The sequence below is a fragment of the Rhinoraja longicauda genome, chromosome 15, assembly GCF_053455715.1.
Source record: "Rhinoraja longicauda isolate Sanriku21f chromosome 15, sRhiLon1.1, whole genome shotgun sequence".
NCBI lineage: Eukaryota > Metazoa > Chordata > Chondrichthyes > Rajiformes > Arhynchobatidae > Rhinoraja > Rhinoraja longicauda.
In genome coordinates, this window is record NC_135967.1 from 33474551 (window position 1) to 33496535 (window position 21985).

Genomic DNA, 21985 nt, shown 5'->3' on the forward strand with positions numbered 1-21985 from the left:
CAGGCACGGGTTACTGATTGTGGATGATCAGCCATGATGGCAATGAATGGCGGTGCTGGCTCGAAGTGCCAAATGGCCTCCTTCTGCACCTATTTTCTATGTTTCCATATTTTGGAGAAAACATAGTGCTATAATCACTGCAGTCACTTTTGTTCTTGTACAAAGTCACCAACCTGCATAAAAAAATATTTTTTTAGAGGAGCATAGGAAAAAACACACACATCCAAATCATACCATGGACGGAAACATCTTGTCATGGTATTTATTTTTCATATCAATTCTGCAGTACAATCCCCATGGTGCCTACTGATGGTACAAGGTCCCACAGCAAGTCTGCTGGGAGGTCGTGTGAATTTGGTCACAAGGACACTAACGTGACTACAAAAGTAAAAACAGACAGATAGAACATCCAACTACATAGGCCGTTTACAATCTGCATCCTTGTGTTGATAAATTTATGGTGAAAAATAATAGAAATATCAGCGTGAGAAAATGGTTTTCACTTTGTATACTAAAACAAAGCAAATTCAACTTAAATTAGGAATGATAGTTAGACACAAAGTGCTGGAGTAGCTCAGCAGGTCAGACAACATTTTTGGATAACATAGATAGGTGACGTTTTGGGTTGAACCCTTCATCCAAGTCTAAAGGAGGGTCTTGACCCGAAACATCACCAGCCTTAAGAAGGGAGCTGACCCAACATCACCTATCTATATCCTCCAGAGATGCTGGCTGACCCACAAAGTTACTCCAGCACTTTTTGTCTCTTTTTGTAAACCAGTATCTGCAGTTCCTTAATATCTTCAATTAGATAGTTGGATTGTACAAGGTGTTGTTAGATAATGTTTGTCTGTACTTTAGTGACAAATTAAATATGGCTATTTGGAAATAAATGAACCTAGGAACTTCTCTGGTGCTATTTTAAGGAAATACCTGATGCTTCGGAACTTTTTTGTAACCTCCAAGTCACAACAAATCAGAAAGGGCTCTGTATTCATGCAATTGAACATGAGGATTTCAAAATTGAATTTCGAGTTGACAGTGAAAATCAAATAAAAAACTATCAAAATAAAAAAAATAAAAAATTTAAATCTAAAACCATATCCAACAAAGGGTTTTTGATCTGAAATGTTGATTCAATTTCACTTCCCAAAGCTGCAGTTTGACTTGTGTGTGTTTCTTGCATTTTCTGGTTTCAGTTGTAAAGCTGAAAATGCTATAAATGCTTTTTAAATTCTCCAAGTAGTTAACATGCTTTCAAATTAATAAGTTGAAAATAAATGTAAAAAGAGCTTGAATTTCTGAATTATGTTTCATATCTTCATGGCAGGTGAAAAGACTTTATACCCAATGAATGAAGTGTAGTTATTGCTTTAATGTCAGGGATTTCAGCAGTGAAATTAGATACTGCAAGATTCTCCACAAAGGATGAGTTTATTCCACTTGGCTGCGCTGATATATTCATATCCTCCTCTCCAGATAACCTATGCCCTTCAGAAATGTTAATTAAGAGATAAATATTGGATGAATCACTGGGGAAATTCACCTAATACTCTTTGAATGGTGCTTTGGAATCTTTTATACAAATATCATCTTGGTAAGTGATTCAATTAAGTGGCAGGATATGCAACAGTTTCATGGCATTGAGTTTACCTAGGTTATGGCTTGAAGTGTCTGGAGTGGTAACTGAATTCATGATATCTTGACAGATGTGTATTCCACTGAAACAAGGAAGACATTACCACTGATTTATTCACAAAATGCTGGAGTAACTCAGCAGGTCAGGCAGCACCTCGGGAGAGAAGGAATACATTACCACTGAACATGTGTTTGCAGTGGTCACATCTGCCTGCCACAACATGTGTATTTATTGGTGAGACAATCAGAAGAGCATTTGAATGGTTCTTGATTGTTGTGTATGAGTTCTTTCTGTGATAACTGTTTTTGTCGTGTTTTGGTAAAATTATGTGATGATAAATTTGCAAGAGTTCAACTCCATAGGAATGTTGGCAATATGGAGAGGGAAGTTATCAACATTTTTGGTTCAACCAATTAGAAAAAACTCATATATTGCCAAATTTGTGTGTTTTTTTTAAACTTAAATGAGTGATTGTGGCCAAAATGAATGAACCACAATCACACCCAATCGTGAATTAGCAATTGGTGTTGTTCAAAAGAATTATTTGAAGTATGGACGAGTATTGGCATTCACATTCATCAGGAAATGTTACTCAGTTTGAAGGATTTAAGTTAACAGAATGGCAAAAGGCACTGAGTCTATTTTATTAATATATGAATATGATTATTAACATGTTGAAAGGATTGGATATAATTGTTTTGGCTATCTATATACTAAAACTCGCGTTTGTTTGTTTGTTTGTTTGTTCCTGAACTACAGCCAAAACAGTACATGATTTATAGCGCGCCAATTTTAGGCCCACCTTACTCACCGTCGTCCCTTTGGTGCTAATGGAAGACGTTTCATTGAAATCAGTGTTATATTTTAAGTTATTCACATTTTAAAGTTTAAATCTATCTCCGAGGGAGGGAGGAGGGAAGGGGGAGGGAGGGAGGGAGGGAGGGGGGGTGGAAGGAGGGGGAAGAGGGAGGATAAGGGATGGAGTGGGGGGTGAGGGGAGGGGGAGGGGGAGGCGAGGAGGTAGGGGGGAGAGGAGGGAGGGGAGGAGGGAGTGAAGGGAGTGAGGGGGTGGTTGCGAGGGTGAGGGGGCGGGTGCGAGAGTGAGGGCGGGGGTGGGTGCGAGGGTGGGTGCGAGGGTGAGGGGGAAGGGGAGGGGGTGGGATAGGGGAGGGGAAGAAGAGGGTGTTGCACCAATGCAGGAGAGGTTTGGGCCCAACGGGTCCACTTGGTCTAGTATTATTTAAGAGGAGGGGGTTGGGTGGTGTGTAATAAAATACTTGCATAAAGAGTTGTGTTAGATACAGGTAGCATGTTTCCCCGCAGGTAGTCATTGCCTTCTGGGATAGATTTCCCAAGTATAAAGTACAAATCTGTGAAAAAGAGGATATTGCGGGTAAATGGGATTAAAACGATTTATGAAAAATTGTTGACTCCAAAACCTTGTCTTTGGGATTCCAATGAATCTTTCAAAGTCTTTCATAAATTAGCCTACTGGTTTGTACTACAAAGAGGTTGTATGTTTGGTGACTCAGTTTTAAAATATCTAAAATAAGGAGCTAAAAACTAAATAGGAAGGAATTTGACAATTTCTTCTGCTGAAATAGTCACACTTTTGTGCAGAACACTGTGATCCTGACCACACCAAAATGTTTTAATCTCAGGATCTCTCCCTGCTTGGTGGGACAGATTTATCAGCAGTGTGATCTTGTTCATTCTTTTCTTATGTTAGTGTATAGTGAAAGAGCGAATCATTGCAAGGGTCGCTGGAAGTAGACAAACATAAGATCAAAGAACTACTTGCAAGATATTTTTGAAGGCCTTCAGGTTAATAATAGATGATTATGAGGTGAGGTGATGGTGAGCCAATTCAGTTGGCAGGAACTTAATTGGGATATAAGGATGGAGGAATTTACAGATGTTAGGCATTGTAAGGCTATGGAGAATCTAATAGTAGGATAATGATTTTAAGAAGGGCACCAGTAACTGAAGACAAGGATTTTTACTTGGTACATGGTTGGTTTCTGGAATGTATACACTATGAATTTTGGAAAGACTAATGCCCGTAATACTGAGGAACTGAAATCCACAGACAGATAATTATTAATCATAGTTACCAATATCAAGCAATAGAAACAGCCCTGGTGCTGATCCAAATTTAGCATCTAAAGTTCAACTCAGGCTCCTACATTGCATGGCATGGAATTCAGTCTGAGCAAGTAGCTAGATGGTTAATGGAAGAGGAAATGGTTGTTGCATTGCAGAATTTTTGACAGTTTTGTCATCCTAGCTTTGCTTGTGTTCTGGATATCCATAGCAGTGTTATTCAAGGTAGTTGATGCCATGCTTATGAATGGCATCATTTAAATCTAGAATAGAGGAAGTCTGTTGATTGCACCTTGGAGCATGTGTAAGACTTACAGGAATACACATTGACTGTTTGCTGTATGGTCCACTCTGTTTCTGCTTAATTGGCAGCTGGTGCATTTCTCGTAAAAGGAGGGAAGGCCCTGACCAAGAAGCAAGAAACTAAGCATAGAAATGGCTTCCCCTATGTCAATTTTGGGCTGATAAATAAAACAGCAGGGATTTATATTCTTTGTTAATTGTATTGCTGAGCTAAATTTCAAAGCAGAAGTACTATTTATAGAAAAGAACATGAAGCTGCATGCAACATTCCAAAAGAGGAGGATGAAGCAAATTTATTTTTGGTTGACATGTATTTTGATTAAATTGCATGAAATAGATTACATTTTATGTTTTTTATCTAACAACAATCAAGCATTGTGGATGAATTGGTGTGGGTGGTCTAAAACCATCTCCAGCAGCTTTCACATGATCTCCCTGACCTGAATCCTAACATTCCTAATGATTTAATATTGCTTCCCTTTCTTAATTGGTGCGACTCTCAGATATATTCATTAGGCATCCCTGCATTTGAACAGTGAGATTTACAAGATTGTTTGCTCAGGGGCCTTCTTCACTAACCTTCATCTGACTCCTAAAATCAGTTCTAACTATCCTGCCATTTATAAATATTTTTTGTGGCACAACTAACGAGCTCAGAAATATATTCTTCGCTCTCAGCTTGCAAACATTAATTATTTGAACAACTTTTCCATAGTTAAGTACTAAAATGTCATTATGTTCTGAATTATCATCATTACACTTCCTGAATTACAGAGTAATTTTGAAGAATAAATTACTAACCGCTCCAAATGATGTCACCTCTTGTCTGAATTACTATCCCTGACAGTCTTTATCTTTGTGTAGAAGCCAAAAAGAATTTCAGCAGCAACAATGATGTTGAGTTTCAAACATGACATAATTTATTCCACTAGCTGTTATGGAACATTATAAACACCCTATTTCTTTTTGCTTAACTATTGAATTGTAATTATCTCATGGTGTAACCTTCTGGAATCATGGAAAACTCTAAAGCAGTGTTCAGTTTGTTTTTATATGGAAGTATAAAGAACCTTTATCTTTGGGAATAGCTGAACAATCACAGACAAAAGTCTTGAGGGGCATGATGTTCAACATTTACTCGTCTTGGGCGGAAGTGAAGACAGAAAATCTCATTAATCAAGAACAAGGAAGTTTGCTGAAAATCACCCCATCACCCCAATCAGGGAAGGCCAGGCCAAATTAAATGATTCATGTTAGCGGGTTGGGGGGTGGGGGGGAGTCATGTGAAAGCTTTAGGCCATTGACTACCCATAGTAGAGTTTTGAGCTATTTTTAGATTTGGATCTCAGTTGAATTTGTCCAAAACAGCTCAGGGCTGAATAAATGCTTGCAGGCACTCTCATGAGGTGCATATGGGTGGGAGCAGGATGTCCAGCAGCTCCACAGTGAGAAATGAAAGCAACCTGTAAATGTGGGAACGGAGAAGCACACCAGACTGACCTCTTGAATTTAAGTCCTGAATCAGTTCATTTTCAGGAACAAAACACAAGTGTGAAAAAAACAGGGATCTTTAGTCAAGCCTGAGGTGGTAATTGAGGTCCTCTTCAACCTCTGAACATCCAATCTATGTACACCCGTACATACCAACGAGCATATGGGAGAGTAGTGGTAAGGATTTGCTGGTTTCTGCAGGGCTGTAGGTATCTTTGACAATGTCCAAATTTGTTTCGCAGCCGCATTTCCGACTTGCAAATTGTTCTGGTTACAGAAAAGTTATAGAAATGATTCCTCTGTGATCACTATTTTTAACACTGTCATTTTCAATGCAAGTTAAAATGCTTTTTCCAACATATGTAAGTATTACACAAAGTTCACTCATGCTGTATTTGGTTCTTTATTTTTCTACAAAACACGTGAAGGAGAGAGAAACTGTAGTGCAATCTTGTTACCTAAAAGGGTGGTCACAGGTTCTGAGTGTAAATAAAGTCACACATTTGGCCTTGAAAGCCTGTAGCAAACCACTTAATAATGTAATAGTAATTTTCCAGATAGTCTCTGATTCTGGTGCCTTTATCTTAAATCTTAATTGCTTCTACTCGGGAAACTGACACAACAAAATCCCAGTGATCTATGTGCCCGAAAGAGCTGACTCTTGTATTTATGATGAAAAACTCCCAGTTTGTTTGATGAAGTGCTCACACTACAAAGTAGAATACAGGTATAATTTTTTTTAATTTTTTTTAAACAGTTTATCTGTACTTGCAAGTATTTTCACTCACTGTTGCCTACAGATATATTTGTTCAGGGTCCTAATCTTCCAAGGACAAGTTGCTATCTGAATGATACATTGTTGAGAGATTAGTAGCATGGGTGGCTACACAGATACTTTTAGAGGACTGTATCATTTGAATCAGTGAAATTGCTATCCCTTTGAAATCTACATCAAGTAGAATTTCCCATGCAATATCCAGGGGGATCATATACAGCTAAAAAATAAAGTACTGGAGGAACTCAGCGTGTCAGGCAGCATCTGTGATGTGAATAGATAGATGATATTGCAGGTCGGGACTCTTTTTCAGTCTTCTGAAGGCTCTTGACCCCTCCCCCCCCCCCCCCCCCCCCCACCCTCCCCGCCCTGAAGAAGGGTCCCAGTCAAATCATCTGCTCATTCCTTCCACAGATGCTGCCTGATCTTTTGAGTTAATATGTCCTCATATGTTGTCACAGGTGGAATCAATGGAAATGATTCAGTGGTGTTCTGTAAAAAATGCAAATGATCATGGAGTTCACATTTGTATATTTCTCCATTTATAAAAAAGCTCCAAGACATTACATAGTTAAGATGTTAAGGAACCATCTTCAGTATTGTTTTGTCAGACTGAATAGTTTTTTGCTCAGTATTGATAAACATCTCCCATCCAAATATGGGTGATTTTTGATCAGTTTGTAAACGAGAACAGAAAATCATGAATAAACCATTGTTCTTTGGCTGTCCAGCTTCTGCAATAGAGAATGTTAAAGCAGAAAAGTCTCAAAGTTGACAGATGCAGTAAAGTTAGAATGCAAACAGGAATGATATAAAGTCAAGCAAGTTGTCCAATGAAATGAATAATATAAGCTATTCATTGGCTGCTACATTATGCAATGATAAATTTAATTGATGGAAATAAGGAAATTTAAACAGAACTAAGCTCCAAATGTGCTTAACTGTCTTATCATGAATAAGACACTTTAATAATATAAACCAAGCAATATTTTATTAAGAATCACAAGGAACTGCACATGCTGGAATCTTGTATAGAACACAAAGTGCTGGAGTAACTCAGTGCTCTGGAGGGCCTGGATAGGCAATGTTTCCGGTTGGAACCCTTCTTTACACCAGCGTTGATTCTGGTTGGGAAACATTGCTTTATCAGGTCCATCTTCACCGCGATGGAGAAATGCATGACTGAAAGATATGAGAAACCAGTTCAAAACAGAAGGGGGCACTTTTATTACATCCTGGAAGTCTGGACCAACTTCAGTAAAAAGATTAGACCATTTACGGGAGCTACCGATGCCACTGAACCCGAGAAATTAGCCTAGTAGTCCTGAACTTGCAATGCCATTAATGATAAACTCTTGCAGACAAACTACTTTACACTTTTGGTTGTAGGTGCTTCGTGAATTATTGGAATATGGCATTTCAAACTGTAATTTGTCAGGAAATTTGTGGCACTGTTTTTTTAAAAATGGGATGTGATGTTGGGAAAATACATTTTTAATACACATCTCGAACTGCCCTTGAGAAAGTGGTGGTGAATCACCTTCTTGAACCAATGCAGTACATTTGAAAGAACTCTCAAAGCACCGAGGGGTAAGTACATCCAAGATTTTGACTTAATGATGTTGAAGAATTGCAAGTCACTCACTGCAGAATTTTCAGGCTCTGATTTACCATGGGATTAAATGGCTGGGGCAGATAGGTTCTGGTCAATGTAATGCTGCTGAATGTCAAAGAGAAGTGCTTAGACGCTCTCTTGCTGGAGATAGATATTTATTGGCAGTGGGTGTGATAACTAACTCATCATTTGTCATTCTATTTGTCCTGCTTCAGCTAAACATAAAGTTGCTTTGTCATTTGTGGGTCAGTAAATGGAATTGAACACTGTGCAGTCATCAGCAAAAACCCTGAGTTCTCTCATGATAGAATGGAAGGTCAATAATGAAAATGATTCGTTCCAGACATTGCCCTGATAAACTCTTGCAGTAATAGGATGGGATGATTAGGTTCCAAATACCATTCCGATGTTTCTTCGTGGTCTTCACAAAGACTGAACAAGAACACTGTGCAGATTTTGTAAAGGAAAGATTCAACAATGTCTGAGTGTCATTGAGCTATGAGGATCCAGAAATGAGCAAGGAGATTATGGTTATCAATTTGCATTTAAGTTTTGACCATTAGTTAATCATGCAAGGTAGTAACATCTACCAGTCTACAATCATGGTATTCTCATTTTACAGTAGTGTGGTATCTGGCAATACCAAATAACTTGGGGGTTGTAACCGAGACATCTTCTGGGTATAACTTCTTTATCACATCCTTCCACACCAACCAAGGACAAATATGATAAAGTTCTTATTGACATTAGATGTGCTGTCATTCATCAGGCAAACAAAAACAGTAGATTCTACAGCATATTCCATCAGTAGTTTATGCATTTATCCTCACAATGCAATGGAATATCAGTTTATTTAAATATCACTAAATGTTGGCACTCAAGTCCTCAACGTAAAATATACTGCAAATGCCACATGAGTAAAGCAGTCGATCATCAGGGGCAAACAGAAATGCGGTGGTGGGGGGGTGGAGAAAATATAAGATTCAAATGTGAGAAGCCATTAAATAGTTAACAATTGTCTTATCAAAAACAATTTGTTTTCTTTGAAGTGTTCAGATGGAGTTGTAGCATAACCTTCTCCATGAAGGATCCATTTCTGGAGGTTCACAGTAAGAAGGGCAGGAACAAAATGTGGTCCTTCTTGGTAAGATGGACATACGTGGACAATTATAGACCTGCCTTGAGGTTACTGAGCAACTGGAAGGATTGCCAAACAATTCAGCAAGATTATCTGAATTTGATGAATTTCTGAAGCCTTAATAAATCACCTCCTTGGTCATTCTTGAGACAATTAGCTTTCAAACAGCTTGCAATGAGCATTGTTTTGTGCTGTGGACCTCAAGCCTCAATGCTCCCATCAGTGACGTACTTCATACTGATTTATAGGTGTTTGACATTTGAAATATATGTTTCATTACATCAAAAGATACATAGATCCACAAAACTGTGAATGCACTCTTCACTGCTGAAGGTGAAACATTTGTGTTATTTTAGTGTTGATAACCAGAACTTTTTGCAACTTTCCATATAAAGAAAGGGATTTACTTATACTTGCAAGCCAGTTTAGGAAGTGTTATGTTAATGACACATGCCTTTCTGAAAGGCTACAGGCTGTGAACAAAAACCAACGGGAAACCAGGCTTGCTTGCAAAAAAGCATTCATAAGCAGCCAAACTGCAAAGAACTCATTCTCTTTTCCCTTTCACTTGTTTTCTGGCTGTGACATAATGTAAAACCATTCGAGATAACCAGGTCTTGGACGTCATTCTGGACAACAATACTACAAGCTTTAATATTCTTCTAATGAGCTGAAACATGGGGTCAAAGTTGAACGAAGTTGCCACTTAATGTGAACACTGTGTGTTCAGTCCTTAAATGGAGAGCAAGTTGTGAGGAATGACACGGGAACAGTGTTTCCCATCATGTACGTGCACAGATCAGCTGTTTATTCATCTTGGATTCAAACGCTATTTACATAACATCTCAAATCTGGAGATGTTAGCAAATGCGTTCAAGGGGAAATCAGATTTTATTTTAAATCAGCATTTCAGTATTGCAAACAAGTTTTTCCAGAAAAATGTTAGAATACTGATTATTATGTTTAAAACTAATGAAGAGGGACACCCATGCTCTGAATGTTAAACATAAACTCAGCCTTCACTTGTTAAATCAGAAATAAAATAAATGAGATATTTATGCAAGATGAAAGCTGAATGAAAACATTATTTAAAAATAATTGGTTTGTATTTGCAATGATTGACAACCTGAATCAACCTCTGATACTAATACATTGAGAGTTGTTGTGGTTTAAGAGGAAATTTGATCAATTAGTGAATATGGCGCAAGTAGAGGAAGATGGATTTGAGGTGATAGGTAATAAAATATGTTCCAGTTGTTCCGTTAAATTGAATGGCCCGCATGTACTGGGTCTTACAGCTTTACCCTTATGTTGAAGTTTCAGACAATATAAATTTAGTTCTCACGGTGTTATCAGTGTAATCATTTGCCCCTGCCGAGGTTGCTAAGTTAAGTCACTTGGATGATTGGAATGCATTATTGGGGAACACTGGCACAGGTGACAGGCGCATTTAGATACTGTGCACTGGGCAAATAAAGGTGACCTTTGAAAGTAAAAAGGAAGCCGTTACAAATGTTGCTATGCCTTTTCCCTCAATTCCATTAATAACTTGAAGCAGTTTCAATATCTTATGCAAATTAGGTATGCCTATTTTAGTCCAATCCTTGATGCAATATTGTAAATCAAAGGTACAACCCAAAGAGTATCCAACTGGGTTTTGAGTTAAATATTTGTTATTGTAGCACCTGCCACACATAATTTACCAGTCTATTCATGATTAAGAAAACAAGGTTAATCAGAGGCAGGTATGAATCATTAAGTTGTTTTAATTCATAGCAAATAAACATTCAGAGAAAATGTTATGATAGCCAATTTGGTTCAATCAGTTCAACCAATAATACAAAAATAGTAACCGTCCAACATTTGCTCCTTTGGTAGATCAATTTGTTTTAACTCAAATAGAGTGGCTTTGAAGTGATTTCCAGCACTTTAATTCTCTGAGTCCAACAGAATGTTTACTGGTAGTTCCTCTTTTCACTAAGTTCTGGCAGCTAGTATTTCTGACTCTCTTTGTAAATTTCTGCTGGCAATGCGTCAGAAATGGGGATGTTCACGAATGTTCACAGTGTTTGATTCCATTCACAACTCCTCAGATAATGAAGCAGTCCGTGCTTCTATGCAGCAAGACCTGGACCACATTCAATGGGGTATGATAAATGCCAAGTGATGTTTTCCATCACACAAGTACCAGGAAATGACCATCTCCAGCAGGAGACTAATTTCATTCTTTCAATATTCAATTACATTACAATCACCAAATCCCCTTCACCATTGACCAGAATCTTAATTGGACCTACTAAATAAGCATTGTGGCTACAAGAAAATATCAGATATGAGTGATCCTATGCCAATTAACCATCTCCTAACTTCCTAAAGCCTTTCTACCACCTACAGGCCACAGATCAGGAGCATGATGGAATGTTTCCATTCCCCTGAATGAATAGAGTTCTGACCACACTCAAAAAGCTGAGGAATGCCAAGCAGGATTTAATGGCCATTTGATTAACAATCTATCCATCATTCTAAACAATAATTCTCTTCATCAATAGTGAGCAATTAACTGAAAAGGCGTTGCAGCAGTTCACCAAAGCACTTTTTCAATAGCATCTCTCAAAATGATGACCATCCAAATCCTGCTATTCATAAGATCATAAGTGAAAGGAGTAGAATTAGGCCATTCGGCCCATCAAGTCTACTCTGCCATTCAATCATTGCTGATCTATCTCTCCTTCCTAACCCCATTCTCCTGGCTTCTCCTCATAACCTCTGATACCCGTTGGTTGACACCCATTATTCCATCCAAATCATCCACCACCCTTGTTCACACCAATCTTTCAATGTCATTGTGTCAGAATTCTTAGAGACTTTACATCATAATGATCATAACGCAGCTTAGCACCATCTTTTCAAATTACGTTTTAGGTGGACACTCAATATGACTTTTCAATTAATGGCCATATTTCACAAATGAGTAAAAAAGGTCTGTTTAGAGATACAGGTGGAAACAGACTCTTCAGCCCACTGAGATGCCGCTGACCAGTGATCAGCTGTTGTCCCTGTGTTGTTCCCAAAGATAACTATCAGTGAGTTTTGGGGGTGTAGGGTCAGGGAGATGGTATCTACTGCGGACTTGTTGCTGAGGTAAGCTAATTGCAGTGGATCAAGACTGTCTGAGAGGTTGGATTTGATGTGTGTCATGACATCATACAAAATAAAAGGATACCTATGACCAAAGTGCACTTGAATTGGCTCAAAGAGGTATTAGTTAATATATTGCTATAGATTTTTAAAAATGGATAATAGTTTTTTCAGAGAGAATTGCACAAAATGTTTTCCATATAGATCGATCAAGTAGATAGAATTTGGAGATTATTGTTCTACGATACGATACGATAAGATAAAACTTTATTCATCCCCAGAGGGAAATTGGTCTGCCGACAGTCACAACACACAAGATACATAAAAACTTAAAATTAAAAGTGAAAACACAAAGAAAAAGACAGGCGACTGTTGGCTGGCTGCTGTGTGCGCAGCGCCTTCACCGGAACAAATGAACAAACAAACAAACAAACACAGACCTATCCCCTGGGCAGAGAATTCTAAACTAGAGTGCCCCCCCCTCCCCCACACTGGGTCCCCCTTTGTTCTCCCACCGTCCCTCACAGCGGTCCCCCCACACTGGGTCCCCATTGTTCTTCATAGCGGTCCCCCCATGCCGAGTCCCCATTGTTCTTCATAGTGGTCCCCCTACACTGGGTCCCCATTGTTCTTCATGGTGGTCCCCCTACACTGGGTCCCCATTGTTCTTCATGGCGGTCCCCCTACACTGGGTCCCCCTACACTGGGTCCCCATTGTTCTTCATGGCGGTCCCCCCATGCCGGGTCCCCATTGTTCTTCATAGTGGTCCCCCTACACTAGGTCCCCATTGTTCTTCACGGCGGTCCCCCTACACTGGGTCCCCATTGTTCTTCATGGCGGTCCTCCTACACTAGGTCCCCATTGTTCTTCATGGCGGTCCCCCTACACTGGGTCCCCATTGTTCTTCATGGCGGTCCCCCTACACTAGGTCCCCATTGTTCTTCATAGTGGTCCCCCTACACTAGGTCCCCATTGTTCTTCATGGCGGTCCCCCTACACTAGGTCCCCATTGTTCTTCATGGCGGTCCCCCTACACTGGGTCCCCATTGTCTTCCCCTCAAAACAAGCAAATTTTATCAATATTGAAAATGCTGTGGAACATTGAGGACTATATTCAGAATTAACAATTAAATGTAAAGTCATTATAAATTATCATGAAAGAAGGAGAATATACTCAGTGATAAGGGATTTGGGCAGTCACTATTAAGAAATAATTCCTGGAGGCAGTTTAATATGTGACTGATCGAGAACAAAGAACTTTCAGTCAGCTGGCATAGTGAGTCAATAATTTTGTGCTTGAAGAAATCATGGAGCTGGTGAAAAGGCAAGAATCTCGTGCTGAACAACCAAGATCCAGATGATAAAACTGTACCTAGTGTGCCTGCAGTGGTCATTCTGGTTACTGATAGGGCACAGCCACATAAATTAAGTTTGCACAATAACTGTTAGTAATTTTGCTCCAAAGTCACGTGTGGTATGTCTTGCTGATGCGAGTATTTGAAGTTGTTAAATATCCGTACAAAATGTCATATTCTTCAACTTCAGTACACAGAGGAATCTCCAGCTCCAGAAATTGAGACAGAAGAGAAATAGATATTGTCATCCAGACAGTAGCAGAGATGGAGAGGGAAACAAAGAGAGAAAAAGAAACAGGCAAAGATAAAGAAAAACAGACACAAGAGAGACAGAGAAAAAACAGAAAACCAGACACATGCAAAGAAGAACAAAGAAGTACAATCTGTATATTATTGAAGCTATTTACAATATCTGTTTCTAATTGACAGGAGATAAAAGCAGCAGTATAATATATGGGGATAGTTTTTACAGGGTATCCTGAGTCTACTTGTGAAAGGAATAGATGCAATGTGAAAATAAAGAGGTTTTTGTTTCACTGTGAATCAGAGGCTTAGATGAGCAAGATGTGTGTCACAGCATTGGCAGGCAGTCAAACAAAGCTGAAAAGGATTGTTTTTTCTTGAGAAAAATTCACAAGGATCAAGGCTGTTTATATAGCCTTGCATGGGCAGGATATTGATTCACTCTCACCAACGGCAGCCTGAAGCGTTCTGATCTTATCATTCTGCAAACCAATCAGGAATTAAAACATAGTTGATAATCCAGCAGCTCTGATGATATCACAGGATTATCAACAGAAAGAGTCAAACATTGGACTCTGTAAGTAAAACATTTGCAAGAAACATCTTTAAGTTATCAGTGGTGTCTCATGTTAGGATGCTGGTGAGATCATCAATTATATGGTGCCGTGTTTGTTCATTTGATCATAAAAAGTAAAGGTTTTTGTGCAGGAAGAGATTACGGGCTGTCATGTTTGCCTTTCACATGGATCTAATAGTTCTCCTGTTTTGTTTTCCCACACTATTACACTATTTCATTGTAAAAAATCTTATTCATTTAAGAATTTTAAAATATGAACATTTTAAGTACTGTATTTGTCATTAAGTAAATGGAATTAGAATTTTAAGTATTTTTCTTTTTTTTAAGTATTACTTAAAATTCAAAGTAAATCACTACTCTAGTAGAGATATATTGTATTCTTATCTATTTGTGGAGAAAGACAGTTATCTAAATGGAGAAAAATCAGCAGGTCAGCTAAGTAGTTTGAAGAAGGGTCTCGACCCGAAACGTCACCCATTCCTTCTCTCCCGAGATGCTGCCTGACCTGCTGAGTTACTCCAGCATTTTGTGAATAAATCGATTTGTACCAGCATCTGCAGTTATTTTCTTATACAGAGGGATATAGCTGTTCTTGTGCACAAATTGCAAATGGTTAGTAGACAGGTTCACCAATTGATTAGGAAGGCAAATGGCAAACTGTAAGAGGGTTCCAGTTTAGAAATTTTTATAACTGTCGGGGAAATTGGTGAGACCACATTTGGACTATCTGGACTCAGATTGCACTATGTGCACCATTCTGTAATTTGCACACATCATTTATTTATTGTTATTTTTCTCTCTCTCTCTCTCTCTCTCTCTCTCTCTCTCTCTCTCTCTCTCTCTCTCTCTCTCCCTCTCTCTCTCCCTCTCTCCCCCCCTCTCTCCCTCCCTCGCTCCCTCTCTCTCTCCCTCTCTCTCTCCCTCTCTCTCTCCCTCTCCCTCTCCCTCTCCCTCTCCCCCTCTCTCTCTCCCTCTCTCTCTCTCACCTCTCTCTCTCCTCTCTCTCTCCTCGGGGTATTCGGGGTATTCGGGGTATTCTTTGAGAGGACAGAAGCAGGGGCTTGAGTGAACAACAGTGCACTCAGGTTTCTGTGTCTTCTCCCACCTTGGTGTTTCAGTAAAAGATTTAACTGAGTCTTGTGTTTTGCGTACTTATTTTAGAGATAAGTCGAGCTGACTTTCACATTGTGGGTGCCTGAGATTATCATTATTTGCATTTGAATGGCATTAACGTTACTGCCACTTATTTCCTCTTCAAGAAAGGTCTTCAGAAACTCCCAGGCACAAGAACAAACACCTCCAAGTTGATTGGCCTTGGTGTTGACCAACAAGGACTTTCACAATGTGGGTGCCTGAGATTATCATTATTTGCATTTGAATGGCATTAACGTTACTGCCACTTATTGCTTCTTAAGGAAAGGTCTTCAGAAACTCCCAGGCACAAGAACAAACACTCTCAAGTTGATTGGCCTTGGTGTTGACCAACAAGGAAAGTGTTGTGAAGCCAAAAGAGACTGCAGACGTCAGAATCTGTAAAATTGTGTTCTTCAAAGTACGCATGAGATGTGGATGCTACTGACACAGCCAGAATGTATTTGCCATCTTCAACTAATCCTAAGAAGAAGATGATGATGATTTAACATCTTGAATTACTGTTGTTCTTCCTGTGGAGGCACTCCCTTCGTGCGGTTGGGCGACGATTTGCAGAACATTGCTTCATCAAGGCACATAATGCAGGTAAACATGGTCATAGAGTCATAGTCATTCAGCGCGGAAACAGGCATTGCCTGAGAAATCCCTGCGACATCCTGGAGCTGAGAGAAATTGAAACAACCAATGTCTAAGGGAAATAATCCTGTGCTTTTCGAAACGCAACGAGCAACGTCTGATGGTGCACAAAGCCGAATCAAAAAACAATAACTGCTCGACAAACCTTTTCTCCGGCATTGCCACATCAGCAACACGTGTAAATATAATTATTTCTCATATCCACCCCTGATATGAAATGCGAGACAGAATTTAAACCCCTTGTGACTAAGATCCACACTAATTTGGCAAGGCTCCATTGAAATCGGGCCAACCTTAACTTCAGAACCTCCAATATTATGTTCTTATTTTTGCTGCAAATTGGTTCCTTCTTCCTTGCCGTATTACTTTCAAGACGAGATGCAATGGATGTAACAAACAGGTTTCTGCGTCGCTATTACTGTGTTGATTACCCATTAAAAACGATTCAGTGTGTTAGTGCGACCGTGTCACACAGATTTAGTTATCAAGCCTTTTTCACTTTGGTCTCCATGAAGTGTGTGGGATTTGTCCTGTTCATTGTCCCAACGGCCCCCGATATCGTTCGGTATCTCACTCCCACTGATGTCATCCCGATCATAATTGCCCTGATTTTGGTCTGTAGTCCCACCTTCTTCTGCTCCGGATCCCCGAGGATCCTGTCATAGAACCACCTGTAGATGGACACTCCCACTAACACAAGTTCCCAGTTACTCCACGCTCTAGGCGGTTACACACTGGGGACGGGAGAACCGCAAGAACAGCAGCTTCGAGCTTTTCAAACGCCGGGGAGAAAAACAGAGACACTTATTGAAGAGAAGGAGCGACCGGCTTTGAAAGCACCACAGCGGGCGAGCAGAGCACCTGAGATCGGGACGGAGGAGAATCGGTAAGAGTCCGATTGCAGTCCAGAAAAAAAGTTAGTAAAGTTGGGTTGAAGAGAGTGCGGATTATGGTGGGGTTAGATTCGGGAAATAAAAGTGAGTTCGCCCCCCCCCCCCCCCAGTCACAGTAGCAGGGCTATTCCGCATTGCTGCTGGACACAGAGCGGCACCCCTCAAGGTTCAGTCGAAGCTTCACAGGCTGCGCTTCTAACGGGAAGAAGGAGCCGCCTATCCGGGAGGTTTGGGAAGGATCGTTCAGAACCTTTGCGCTCTGCATATTGTTCTGGCATTTTATTCAGTTCTAGCTGATCGGCTTTGTTGGGAATTCTGTCTCAGGGTGACAAGATGATTGTGCACCCACCCAGATTTAACACTACTTAATGCCCGCCTTCAATGTTGAAATCAAAACTCATTTTGTTAGTGTTCGCTTTTCAGTGGTCCTCTTCGACTTCTAAATGTGTTTCTTACAATACATGGGAACATGGCAGATTTCTCATTGTGTTGGAGATGTCAGAACTAAATGGTGCTTCTCGCCAGCATTAATCCATTATGGATTAGAAGATCTGAGATATGATTTACAGACAGTGCTGGGTTAGTTGATTTTCTGGCAGTTTTAAATGTCGTGCTTAATTTTATCTTCTCACCCACGTATAACCTCTCTTGGGTTATAAATACCTTAAATATGAAGATACAATTATTTATCCCGGCCCCGAATTCCATTGGCAGCTCAGAAGAGCAATTATCTGACAGGAAGGGAAATAGTCTGAAAACTCTTTCTAAATGTTTTGGTAAAGTTTTAAAATAGTGAACAGTTGGAATCTAATTGAGATCATTTGGCTGTTATTATTATTGGCAACAGAATTGTCCAGCCCATTTTCCTCTCTTGACCGAGCTCTTTTGTGCTGGAAACACAAATTGAAGCCGTGGGGAAAAAACACAGGAACTTTGCTTGGAATACATTTTCTGCTGAGGATGAATTTTATCAACAGCTCGGATTGAGATGTATTAATGTAATATTGATTGGTAGCTCTTATGATACTATTTTTTCCTATTATTACAAGTTAACAAAGCAATGCACAGTATATGCATCTGCAGCGATTTAAAACGTATTAAAAAATGACCATAAATAATTAGGTGTTGCACCAAACAGTACAATAATGTCCAAATAATACCACTTCATAATATCCACAGCAGAGAAACCCCTCTTTTTTTAGGCAACTGCAGTCATTCTTGAGATATCCACACTCATTGAACTTTACAAATCACTTGTAAGGTTTTAGCTAGAGCATGGTGAACAATTCTAGATACCACACTTCAAAAAAATAGGAGTTGGAGGAAGGTATCATCGGGTTAAATACCAAGAAGGGCTTTGTGTGGTGCTCCTAAAGGTTATGTCTATTTTACCTACATATAAAAATTTATAGTTTGACTGTTTAGTTAGGACTTTTGCTGAGGACATTCCCCCTTGCGAATCCCTCCATTGTACAATGGAGATGGCTGTTAACAAAGAAGGGCTTGATAAATATCTCCTAAAGTAGACCACTCAGAATATGGATTTTTCCTACATCAGTATACACTTTTCAGGGTCCAAAGACTTGGAATGTGTTTGCCTCAACATTTCACCTATCAACAACATCATTTGCATTCACTACCATCAACAATGCCCCTCTCTCCCATGCATTAAGATGTTATGTCAACTGTTACCTGTAGATATGCAGCCCACTTTCTTTGCCTCATCGTTTTTTTGTGACGTAGTCCTTTGAGGTAGCATGAGATGATCTCCACTGAATGAATCAGGCAACATTTGGAGCTGGATAGTTATTAATATTCTATTCAGCAGAGCCACACAATTCAATTTCTCCCCAAATGAAATCAGAAAAAAACCAACTTGAAAGATCGCTCTAGTTCTATAGACTATTAGTATTCACACAAGTGCCAGAAGAAATCGACAGAATGCATGTGCCACTCAAGACCCCATGTGGCAGTCCATCAGATTCTATGAACAGGAAAGGCTTTCATTCAATAAATGAACAGTTGCTATGCAAAATCAGTCATTTTGGTGCTGTTGAATTAGGTCAACAATTTTCATATTTCATTCTGAGACATCTGTGGTTCATTCAGGCAATGTCATTCCCAAAGGGTGGGAATCTTCTTGGTAGCATTGGTTTCCTTCCATCCTCTGCATTCCTTGCTTGATCTGAATCAGCTGCATGTTGACAAGGCAAAACCCTAGTGTATTTACATTCAACAGAAATTACAATTCACAATTAATAGTTTTTGCATTGATAAATTATTCCACGCAGACTAAAAATAAATATATAAGTGATAATTGCATTATTTGCACGGCACCTTATATATCCTTAGGGCTGCTATTAATGCGTTACGTGAACATCTTGTTACAATCATTGAATGAGAAGCAGTTATGGGAAATTCAACAAAATGGAAACAAACATTGCTTCTGGTAATATGGGTCTTTGGTCCAACATTACCTATTATATAAGTGACTCACTACATTGCAGTCGTCAGCAACAGTCCTGATAAGAAAGGCAGGAAAATGACTCTCAGACTTTGTAACTGGAAATTACGATTTTATGCCTTTAAACAATAGAAATACATAATCGGTAGTTGAACACTTGGCAAATGAAGCTTCTTTTCTTTTATTGAAGGATGGAATCACAGTAAGTGAAGGACTGCAGGGAGCAACTGGATAACAGAGATCCTGGATGGATTTGTACATGTTAAGTCATTGAGTAATGTTTAGCCGAATGATGGATACTGTCACTTTTATTGACCCTCCTCATCAAGAGGCCGGAATTAGATACCCATGAATATGACGGAAGCTACTAAATGTGCTGAAACTCACAAACTTTGCCCCTCACCATTTACTCCAGCCCTTGACACCAATCCTGTGCCATTACCAAACAGAAGCTTTCTGATGGCACCACCAGCATCACCACCACCCCCACCACCACCACCGCCTCCCCTGCCGCCACCACCACCATTCGCTGAATCAACATCTCCATGTCTTCTTCAGAAGTCCAAATTGAGAAAAGTTAACTGGATCACCATTCCAAAGGAAAAGATTTTGGGAAAAGACAACATCTGGACAGTGGATAAGTATGATGATGACTTTCAGTTAGATACTTCAGCAATGGAGGAGTTATTTGAACAGGTGGTGAATGTGTCAGTGAATAAGCAGAACAGTCGGCAAAGTTTTCGAGGCAGTTGTCCATACCGTACCAGTGAAAAGGTAAGTTAATTTGAATCAAATCTGTTATATATCTGTAGACACAAGAGGCTGGCGATGTGGAATCTGGAGCAAAAAACAAACTGCTGGAAAAACCCAACGGGTCAAGCAACATTGGTGGAGCAATGAGATGGTCGATGTCTTTGGCCAAAACCCTGCATTGGGTTTCAATTTATTATTGTGACATGTGCTGCAGTGAAAAGCTTTGTGTCACATGGTAGCCAATCACTGTACCGAACTCCAGTACAAAAGATAGTGCAAAGGGGAAGATACAGAGTGCAGAATATAGTGCTCAGCTTTGGAGCTTATCTCTTCCATAGACAAAATACAATGACTGCAGTGGGTTCGAAGTGAATTGGATAATATCCTAGCTTAAGGAAAGACCATTCAGAAGTCTGATAATAGAGGGGAAGAAGCTGTTCCTGAGTTTGGTGTTACGCCCTTTCAAGCTTCTGTACCTTCTGCCCAAACGGAGCAGGGAGAAGAAGGAATGACTGGGGTGGAACAAGTCTTTGGTTATGTTAGCTGCTTTCTCGAGGCAGTGTGAAGAGTAGATCGAGTCAAAGGTGGGGAGTCTGGTCTGTGTGATTGATTGGGTTACATTTACAATTCTTTGCAATTTCTTGCCATTTTGAGCAGAGCTGTTCCCAAACCAAGCTGTGATGAAACCCAATAGTATACTTTCTATGGTGCATCTGTTGGAAGTCACTGGAGTGCCAAATTTCCTCAGTCTCCTTGAGGCAATGACATCAGTCTTAGTTTCTCCAGCAGTTTGATTTTTTGCACCAGATTATAGAAAATAGACAATTGGTGCAGGAGTAGGCCATTCGGCCCTTCGAGCCAGCATCACCATTCAATGTGATCGTGGCTGATCATTCTCAATCAGTACCCCGTTCTTGCCTTCTCCCCATACCCCCTGACTCCGCTATCCTTAAGAGCTCTATCTAGCTCTCTCGAATGCATTCAGAAAATTGGCCTCCACTGCCTTCTGAGGCAGTGAATTCCACAGATTTACAACTCTCTGACTGAAAAAGCTTTTCCTCATCTCCGTTCTAAATGGCCTACCCCTTATTCTTAAACTGCGGCCCCTGGTTCTGGACTCCCCCAAAATTGGGAACATGTTTCCTGCCTCTAACGTGTCCAACCCCTAACGTGTCCAACCCCTTAATAATCTTATATGTTTCGATAAGATCCCCTCTCATCCTTCTAAATTTCAGTGTATACAAGCCTAGCTGCTCCAGTCTTTCAACATATGACAGTCCCGCCATTCCGGGAATTAACCTAGTAAACCTACGCTGCATGCCCTCAATAGCAAGAATATCTTTCCTCAAATTTGGAGACCAAAACTGCACACAGTACTCCAGGTGCGGTCTCACTCGGGCCCTATACAACTGCAGAAGGACCTCTTTGCTCCTATACTCAACTCCTCTTGTTATGAAGGCCAACATTCCATTGGCTTTCTTCACTGCCTGCTGTACCTGCATGCTTCCTTTCAGTGACTGATGCACAAGGACACCCAGATCTCGTTGTACATCCCCTTTTCCTAACTTGACACCATTCAGATAATAATCTGCCTTCTTATTCTTACCACCAAAGTGGATAACCTCACACTTATCCACATTAAACTGCATCTGCCAAGTCAAGTCAAGTCAAGTCAAGTCAAGTTTATTTGTCACATACACATACACGAT

At 39.9% G+C, this 21985-nt stretch overlaps 1 protein-coding gene across 1 annotated transcript in view; it reads left to right on the plus strand.

Annotated features, from left to right (window-relative positions):
• The first annotated feature begins 16850 nt into the window (after positions 1-16850).
• Positions 16851-21985, plus strand: part of fhdc2 (FH2 domain containing 2) — a 56812-nt gene continuing 51677 nt past the window's right edge. Inside the window, exons 1-2 of the mRNA XM_078412456.1 lie at positions 16851-17052; positions 19714-20297. Coding sequence (XP_078268582.1) covers positions 19872-20297 — 426 coding nt within the window. The 5' untranslated portion in view covers positions 16851-17052; positions 19714-19871. The remainder of the gene's footprint in view (positions 17053-19713; positions 20298-21985) is intronic.